This window comes from Glycine soja, chromosome 15 (assembly GCF_004193775.1).
Source record: "Glycine soja cultivar W05 chromosome 15, ASM419377v2, whole genome shotgun sequence".
Classification (NCBI taxonomy): Eukaryota; Viridiplantae; Streptophyta; class Magnoliopsida; order Fabales; family Fabaceae; genus Glycine; species Glycine soja.
In genome coordinates this window covers 12,146,936-12,156,945 of record NC_041016.1, presented here as the reverse complement: position 1 = coordinate 12,156,945, position 10,010 = coordinate 12,146,936, and the positions used below count along the sequence as shown (strand labels likewise).

Genomic DNA, 10,010 nt, shown 5'->3' with positions numbered 1-10,010 from the left:
TTAACATTCTATAGAAACAAGACACATTACCATCAATGTAAGCAATTAGTTGTCAGCATCCAATCTTAGAGTGACATACTAAAATAACATGATTACAACAAAATAAAATGAAGGACTAAGACACTGACTCAACTGAATTAGATTATACGAAACCAAATTTGTGATTTGAGATAAATAAGAAATTAAATTTGCAATTAAACTTTTTTTAAGGGAAATTATGAATTTATGATTGATGAAAAGAATTATGTAGTTTTTTTTCTTTTTTTTTTTGAAAAACTCCATTTATATATTATCATGTAAAAATTATTAATGGTATGGATTATTTATAATAATAGAAATTTTTTAGAAATTAAATTTTAAAATAATAATTTAAGGACCAAAAATTTAAAATTTTTATAATTTAAAGATTAAAAATTTAATTAACCCATAAAAAATTTACTGCATGTGATGAGTGTATACACATATCTTTCATTAGCAAATATAATGCCAAGTGACGACATTTCTACCTACCGATGAGTATATTAAAAAAATTATCATATGAAAAAATCAAGATAAAAAATGTACGGCCTATGAATTTATGAAGGAAAATAAAATAAATACATTTTTAAAAAAAAGGTTTTTCATATAAATTAATGGGAACATATTTTGTTCTATATTCCTTTTAATTTCCATGTATTAAGAAGTAAATTTTATTTATGTATATTGATTTTTATTTTAGAGATAATAAATTATGCACATATAGAAAACGTAAATTAATTTTATTTTATCATCTAATTATAAATTATTATATTTAATAAATTTTTAATTTTATAATAATTTTAAATAGCATACCAACAATGTTTTTTTATTAGTTAAGAGTATCTTCAGTTAAAAAAAATATATTTTTCAGTCGTAAAATTAACTTAAACACTTATTTTAGTAACCTTAATATTAGAGTTTTTTTTTTGTGTGTGTTAAGTGCTTAACTTCAAATCTAAATGGCCAATGTCATGAGAATGTGGTAAACCCTTAGAAGAAAAATGGGATTATGCTCTAAATAAAAGTGACAAAGTACCTCCATAAAGGCTTTAGGGAATGTCATTCAGCATTGTAAGTTTGGCAAACCCCTATCAAGCTTCTTGACTAAGATTCTTTCCACCCTATAATTCTTATGGCAATGTAAAACATTTACCATAAAATTGCTATTAGAATATATAATTGATCCAAAAGGGGGTGAATCAGATCCTCTTGAATATTAAAAATTAACCCGCTAAATTTTTCAAAACCTTCAAACTCCTTTTTGAAATTAATGGAAATCTTCTTGTCAATTGACTAGCTAGGTTGAAATGATGTAGTCTTCTCAAGCATTTTTATATTGATTCATTATCTAACATTGAGAGTTACATCTGGTCTTTAATCAAACTTGATTGAGATTTTCACTAATTCAAATGTTTTACAAGCACATAACTAAAAACAAAGAATTACACATAAAACCCTGTACACACACTTCAAGTTCTTAAACCCTACAAGAAACTTGAGAACCTTTGTAGAACCCTACCACAAGATCCCCTTGACATACCCTATCTCAAGATTACAATACTGACAGATTCAATATAAAGATTAAGGAAAGATATACCTAATTGTGATTAATTCAGAAAATGAAGAATGCTCTTGTAAACATGGTGATGATGATGACTTCCATTGATCTTAGAAAAGGATACTAAGATTTTAGCTCAAGATCTTGTTGAATGATGAGAAATGATGAATCTTGAAAACTTTCTATGCATTTCCTAAAACTCTTTCTCTCTTTTAAAGTTCTTTGTAAATTGATGTCATGAAAACGAAAAATGTAATTAAGACTTCTTATATACATGTTTTTATTTTATTCGATCAACATTGGTTTTAATCAATTATTTTGTTCAAGACCCTGTCTGGGTTACACTAGAACAATATAATGGATTAATTTTGGCTTTAATCGATTATTACAAAAGCTTGTGATTTTCCCCGCTTCAATTAATCGATTAATGCTAATTTTAATCGATTAATGCTAATTTTAATCAATTAATATAGAAACCTTGTATTTCTAAATTCCATAGCAGAGTGATTTATTCAATTAATGTTAGTTTGTTTTAATCGAATAATTCGTGCTGAGTTTCTTTTCTAAAAGGTAAGACCATTTTAATCTATTATTGACTTATCCTAATCCATTTAAACAGAAAAAACTTGATTCACATTTGTGACTGATGGTTTGTAGTCTTCATTGAACATTTAAGAGGAAGATAACAATTGTGAGCGAAGTGACCATATCAGCCACATGTCACACAGAATGTAAGACCTTCATATTCAACTTTCTTGCCCCATGTTATTTTCACATAGATTCAAGGGTCCATTTTCATCTTTCAATGTGTTCCCTGTCAACTTCCATTGATCTTTTTACTGTTGAAGCCATTATTAACATGAAGCTTTCATCATAATACACAAGGTTCAGGATGGGGAACCTAACCTAAACCAAAGTTGGTTCTACGTTGGCACTTGGTGAGACAAAATGTGGAGTATAACGAGTCATTTCTAAATATCGATTGAACATTATTCAAGGGTCTTTTGTGATCACATTGTCTATGTCCACAAGTAATTCAAACTTGAAAATAGATAGTTTAATGAGAACTCACTTATTAACAGTGGAGAGATGGATAGTAAGTTACTCTAATTTAGTTTTAGTATAAATTCATATTTCAAAATTAATTATTTTCAATATAAATGTACATTTTATTTACTTTTATATAAATATATGTTTTAAAATTATTTATTTTTAATTTGATTTGTTTTTTCTTCTTTTTATAAAATCTATTATTTTAACAAATATCCATAAATATTCATAAATACTCGTAGATGCTCATAAAATTCATAGATACTCTATTTACAAATACATGTGTAGATATGAACGAGATAACTGGAGCTACTACTCATATTTGTCTCACTCCATTAGCATCCCTAATTCTTTTACTTTTCTAGAGAAAATAATACCTTCCATATTCCATAACATCCTTTAAACATTTATTTTATATGATATACAAATTAAAATACTAGTTAAAAAATAAAGTCATATAAGGTAGTTACAATCTTTAAATTTATATAAAAGTAATAAAATAATTATTAAATTTTATCAAATATATTTGATCCTTTTTTCGAAAGGAAAGTTTGAATTTATTAAGTAATAACAAATTAAAAATCCGCTTAGTTGTTTCATAAAGAAATTAAAAATCTTGATTATTTAATAGGGTACAATAACACTTATTGAGAAGAAAGGTTAAACATTGAGTATGTAAATTTTTTTACACAATCATCTATGATAAGCTCGTTGATTTTAAAATAATTCAAATAGTAATTTATGATTGAATAATATTATAAAACTGTTTTATTGCATGAACATTGAAGTTTTACTTATTTACAAAAATAAAAATATAACTACATTAAAATGTTTTTTTTAATATTATCCTTTTATAGTACAATAATTAATAATAAGATATAAAATGTTTGGAATCCCTCTAAAATTTGAAAATATTAATTTTGTTCTCATAAAAAAAATGTACTAATTTGGGTCTTGTAAAAATAAAACATATTTTTTTGTTATCAATGATGACTCCGTTAGACGGTAATCTGATGTGACTAACAAACTTAAATATGTAATTTAATTACAAATGAATCAAATAATTTGTAATGGTTAAAACCTCCAAAATGAATCAAATAATTTCTGGTGGCTAAATATTCCCAAAATTTGTAATTTTTCATCATTTTTCTGGGTGATTTTCTCATAATTACTTATGAGATTAGGTGGGGAGATGAAACAATAGTGGGTTTTGGCATATTCTTAGTGTGCTTGAAAAGGTGGAAAGAAAGTGATTAAGTCTTTAAGCCATATCAAGGAATCATTTAGTGAAGTTATCATTAAAGATCAATAAAAAATATACTTTTATTTTTACAAAGATCAAATTAATACAATTTTTTTATAAGGACGAAATTAATACTTTTTAAAATTTATAGGGATCCAAGCATATTTTATTCTTAATAATATTCTAATTTTGATTATGTAAATTACAAAATTATGGAAATGGTTTAAATTAATATTAAATTATTTTATAATGTATCTACAAAAACAATTAAGAAAAGAAAAGTAAAATTTAATCATTAATAAAAGTTGTAATGGATGTTTATATAATTATCTTATCTTATTTTATTTTATTTACATATTAATCAATCCCAGTGAAAAATAATATATTTTACATGATTTTTAGGGCACATGTTGAATTGTATTAGTGCACTCCTTTAATTTTTTTTCTTTAATGATATTAGTACAAAGTAATATTTATCAAAAATAGTAATTAATTTTTGTCAGAAAATGTAAAAATTAAAATTCAAATCTTATATTAGTTGATTAAAAGACATAAATTATTACAATTTACTACTTATGTTCATCATTGTCGATTGCCAATTTTAATTACAAGGGACTTTACATTGTTATATTTATATTAAAACTAATGAGAATTAAGTTTACGGAAAGGGATTAGTTTCTCACGATGAAACAAATTAATGTTTGAATCCCCTTTAGGAGAAGGGTCCACATTTATTATCCAATCTTCAAAAAAGAAAACATGTGGAAAACAAAAAAAAATCTATATCAAATATCAAATATGAATTAATATATATTAATTAAAACAAAAACTACAATAAACAAATATAATAAAATTAATGCAATATTTGGAGGAATAGTTCTCCGCATTACCTTAAGTCCTTAACTAGTGAGTTAAATTATAGTATTAAATAATATATAGTATAAGCTTGATCTTTAATATTGCCAAATTTAGTATGCGTTAATAGCAATATTAATTAGATATATATTGACAAGTTGAATTAAAATAGTTTTTTTGGGTACATGAATTAAAATAGTTAATATAGTACTAATAAATAAAAATTGTTTCCCATACCAATTTCTTTTTCAAGTCATTCCACCAACCTTTTATTCAACCTAATAAAACTACAAACCAAAACTCCAATCTCTAGCGGAAAAAAAAGGTGTGATGTGAGAGGAATTTTTTGATAGACACAAACTCAATACATCATTTTTAAGCGCAATCAATTATAATTTTATAACTAATAAAATAAACCAGGTTTTGTCAATTAAAAAAAGGTTTGATATTCTTTCCCTTTTTTGGTTATGTTGCTTTTGATTTTTTGTTAAATCACAGTACCATTATCTTCTTCCTGGTTCTTAGATATCCTAATTTCTTTTAACCTAAAATTCATTAACAAACCAAATAAAAAGAAAAGAAAAATTGGATGAAATGAATAAATTCAAGTACATTCGAATTCAATAACATTTTTTTGTCCAAGGGAGAAAGATAAGACGAACATCATCAGACGCTCGGGAGGATTAATTTTGATCAAATTAGCCTTTTAAGCATAGTTTTCTCTTCATAATTTTTTTTCCTCCTCTGCATCATTTTTTCTTCATACGTCAAAATATTGGAATCTACTATAAGCTCATCAAAATTATATTTAACATTATTATTTGGCTATTGTAGCTTTGATTAATATAATTAGGATCTAAGAGTCAATAGTGGTATTACGAGTTAGCAAAATATCAGAAAGAAAATAATGAAAAAATGAAAAGAATATCAATTTTTTTATTGACAACTTAATTTTATTTTATTAATTATAAAAATTTAATTTATTGTACCTAAAATAACATGTTAGGTTTATATGTACCCAAGAGTTTTGTGATCCTCTATTCTAAGTCATTACCTTTACATAGTATGATTCACACATAAGCACTTATACTAATTTTGACTAAAATTGCAAAATACTCTATTGTGAGTGGGTATGGTTTTTTTGATACATATGCTGAATGTTCTGTCAAGTGAGTGAAGCCAGGCTAGCATCTTTGGCATGATTGATGTGGGTCCCACCATTCCCCAATTCTGCTCTGTCAATCCACATGCGCCCTCTAATCTCTGTGCCCCATGCACTCCCCAAACTCTCTCATTCCCTCACCCACCCCTCCCTCCTATCACTCTCCACGTGTCACCCAGGGGAGCCTCCTCTTCCTCTCCACACCCTCCTGTTTCTCGCCTCGTGGCACTCCCGCAACAACACCTGGTCTAACTCTATCATTTCCCATCTCACAAGTCTCACTTAATCACCGGTAACACACACTAACACAAAAATAAGGTTGTTTCTTACATGTAATACAAAAACAAAAACACTTCAATTTGCCTAGTAAAACTCTGACATGTAAAAAACACCACGCACTACTGTTCCTTCTATCTGCACTGCAGCCACAATCTATGAGGGCCGTTTCAAAACGATTTTGTCGGCGAGAGACGTTATTAGTCATGTTCATTAACAGGGGCAATCACCAATTATTGCCATTAATTTACTTGTTGTTTTTTCTGCTTTTATATTTTTGTCCCCTTATTGTTATTATCTTTTCTCCCTCCTCAATAATATTTTATTACGAAATAAAAGAATGTGAGCTTGATTTTTTTCTAATAAAAAATTAATAATTAATAGTTAATATTTATCCATTAAAAAAATATCATTCTAATACCAGTATAGATAATTAATTAATATATCCATGGACATGGAAAAGCTGTCATTATAGTGTAGATTGTGATTTGCTATTTACATAAAAAGAAATTTCTTAGCAAATATTTGTATATACATGTCCATGTTAGAAAGGACTATTAATCTTCTCCTTTTCTGTGCGTAGATTAATGCTTATAATAATACTCGCAAAACTGCATAAAGCTGCTTCTGTTCCCGTGGCTGGTTCTTCTTCCTCTATTTTCTTTTTCTCTCTCTCTCTTCTCTCAGCTTCTGCTGCAATTTCTTTCTTTTTTCTTTTTTTCTTTCTTTTGATTACTTGTTTCGGCTTTGGCACTAGTGCCGGTTCTTGTCTCCCTTGGACTCTGACCCTGTTGCCAGCTTTGACTCAAGAAGATGCTTGTAAGTACGTTTTCGTGGTTCATTTTGTTCTGGTTTTTTTGTTGCTTTTGTTTTTGCTATGTTGTCTTTGCCCTTTTGACCTTAGGCCTTCTTTCAAATCTGGGACTCATTGATGACTAAGAGGGCATTCTCAAATTTCAATCTTTGGTTTGGTTTTAGATGTTAAGTCAAAGTATGTGTGATGGGTCATAGTTGGGTCTTGTTTTGTTGATGCTTTTGTTAGACATGTTGCAATTGGATCAAATTTCATTCCATTTGATCTGATGAACTTGCATTATCCTTTCAGATTGGAATTCTCTTTCAAGTTCTTAGTCATCCGATGTGTATTATCTGAAGTAAATTATCTGGGTCAATGATGAGAATGTTTATTTATTTCAATTCCAATTGATTTGTGCTTGGATTTGGCTTTTTCTTTTTTCTGTGTGTGGCTCTTGAGTCTTAATCTGGGGTATAATCCTGTGGTTCATTATTGTATTTGTAGGATATCTTCTGAGAATCAATGGGTTGCATTTTGCTTTTTCTACCCTCTTTCAGGTGGCATTGCTCTTGCTGGTGGCATTGAGCAATGCCGTGAGAGTTAATGGAAATGGTGGGCAGTGTGGTTCCAACCCAAGACTAGACCCTAGACCTCACAGTGTCTCCATTTTGGAGTTTGGTGCAGTTGGAGATGGTAAAACACTCAACACTATTGCATTCCAGAATGCCATCTTCTATCTCAAGTCATTTGCTGATAAGGGTGGGGCTCAGCTCTATGTTCCTCCGGGAAAATGGCTCACTGGAAGCTTCAATCTCACAAGCCATCTCACCCTCTTTTTGGAAAAAGGTGCTGTCATTATTGGAACTCAGGTATTGCTTCTTTTTTTTCATTAGCTTTTGATTGCTCTGTCTTTTTTTTGCTGATCCTTTGCATGTAGAGATGGTTCATGTTTTAACATTGAGAGCGTTTTTCATAAGGCTTTTAGTTTTCTCATATTGTTATTACTTGTTTAGGATCCATCGCATTGGGATGTTGTTGAACCCTTGCCTTCTTATGGCCGAGGGCTTGAAGTTCCCGGGGGAAGATATCAGAGTTTGATAAATGGATACATGTTACATGATGTGGTCGTAACAGGTTTTGTCATCTCCCAAGGTTTTTTTGTTTCTTTTCAGCAAGCCTTTCAGGGTCTGTTTCTTGATTGAATTTTCATGTCTTTGTGTGATTCCTTAGGTAATAATGGAACCATTGATGGCATGGGAATGGTATGGTGGGATTGGTATAGCACTCATTCCTTGAACCACAGTCGTCCTCATTTGGTTGAAATTGTGGCATCTGATTATGTGGTAGTTTCAAATCTTACATTCTTGAATGCTCCAGCTTATAGCATACACCCAGTTTATTGCAGGTGCATGCTCTGTGCTTCTTCTAGATATTAAATGAAATTATGCTTATTTTGCCAGAAAACAAAGGGTCAAACTGATTTAGTTTTATGTAATTTGATGCAGCCATGTACATATTCAAAATGTTTCAATCTCTACTCCTCCAGAATCCCCTTATACTGTTGGTATAGTGCCAGGTTTGTAACAAACATATTATCATTATTATGAACTCTACTTTTAGTCTTTGTTGTGAAAATCACATTGCTTCTAATATATCATTACCTTACCAAACTTTGGTGATGTTTTTGTGCACTTCATGTTTTCAGATTCTTCTGATAATGTGTGTATAGAAGATTGTATTGTTGCCATGGGATTTGATGCAATTTCTCTTAAAAGTGGCTGGGATGAGTATGGCATTGCTTATGGCAGGCCTACTGAGAATGTACACATCAGAAGGGTGCATCTACATGCATTTTCTGGCTCTGCTCTTGCATTTGGCAGTGACATGTCTGGTGGCATTTCAAATGTTCTAGTGGAGCATGCTCATCTTTTCAACTCAAAAAGTGGCATTGAGTTCAGAACCACCAAGGGAAGAGGTGGTTATATGAAAGAAATTGTTATGTCAGACATACAAATGGAGAATGTCCACACAGCAATTGCTGCCACAGGTAATTGTGGGTCTCATCCTGATGACAAGTTTGATCCAAATGCACTCCCACATTTGGATCACATTACCTTGAAGGATGTCACAGGTACAAACATTTCCATTGCTGGAAACATAGCTGGAATAGAAGAATCCCCTTTCACAAACATATGCCTCTCCAACATAACCTTGTCCACAAATTCTGTTTCTCCAATTACTTGGGAATGCTCAAATGTGTCTGGTTTTTCAGACTCAGTGCTCCCAGAACCTTGTCCCGAACTTGGCAACCCCTCATATGATTCTTCCTCATCATGTTTCTACCTGCTGAGTGTCAGTGGCAAAACTGTAGTGCAGTGATAATAATAATCCTTTCTCAACAGAAGAAGATTCTTATTCTTGAGTACCCTGCTGCTTGAAGTTGATGAAAAAGTGAATGGCCATTTCCCATCCAAAGATTTAAGCTACATTCTTTTCCAATAAGACAGTTGTGAGGATTATTCATTTTTTCATCCTTTTAGATTTGCATTCTTGCATGTTCCTACCATCACATTATTTGTACAGCTTCTTCATTTCTTCATTCATGTGTAAGGAAATTTTGGTAGTGCCGCCACAAATGGACTCAAAAAGAAGTTTGATAGTTTTTGCATTAGTTCCATTGTGATTTCACTGTAAAGCATGTAGTGGATTTGGTGATACTTCAATTAAAGAAAGTTCCAACTTTTTGTTATCGTTATCCATTTGGTAGTGATGTCATATGCCTGCAATATTTAATCACTATAATTTTCAATGAGTCATAGAAAAGATATATGAAGATGTTTAGAACCTCTCAATTCTCCACTTGATATACCACATTTTTATGCTTTAATTTGTTGATCAACAAATCAATCTGTCTCGATTCAATTGGATCAGATAAGTGATTGTAACAGCTTAATTTGTGTTGAAATTTGATGACAATGACAAGATTATTTTCAAATGTGACAGTCAACAAAAGTGACTTGACATCAAATAATGAAGTGGGTGACTTTACAAT

The 10,010-nt window shown here is 30.0% G+C and overlaps 1 protein-coding gene across 2 annotated transcripts; it reads left to right on the top strand.

Annotated features, from left to right (window-relative positions):
- The first annotated feature begins 6,686 nt into the window (after positions 1-6,686).
- LOC114385813 (probable polygalacturonase) lies at positions 6,687-9,713 on the top strand. 2 transcript variants are annotated; one of them, XM_028345882.1, is made up of 6 exons: positions 6,687-6,985; positions 7,463-7,827; positions 7,972-8,092; positions 8,189-8,363; positions 8,464-8,534; positions 8,664-9,713. In XM_028345882.1, the coding sequence occupies exons 1-6, from the start codon at positions 6,976-6,978 to the stop codon at positions 9,335-9,337; spliced, it is 1,416 nt and encodes a 471-aa protein (XP_028201683.1). In that variant the 5' UTR covers positions 6,687-6,975; the 3' UTR covers positions 9,338-9,713. The 2 variants fall into 2 exon arrangements, with proteins under 2 accessions (XP_028201683.1, XP_028201684.1); XM_028345883.1 differs by having other exon boundaries at positions 6,689-6,981; positions 7,516-7,827.
- The last annotated feature ends 297 nt before the right edge of the window (positions 9,714-10,010 follow it).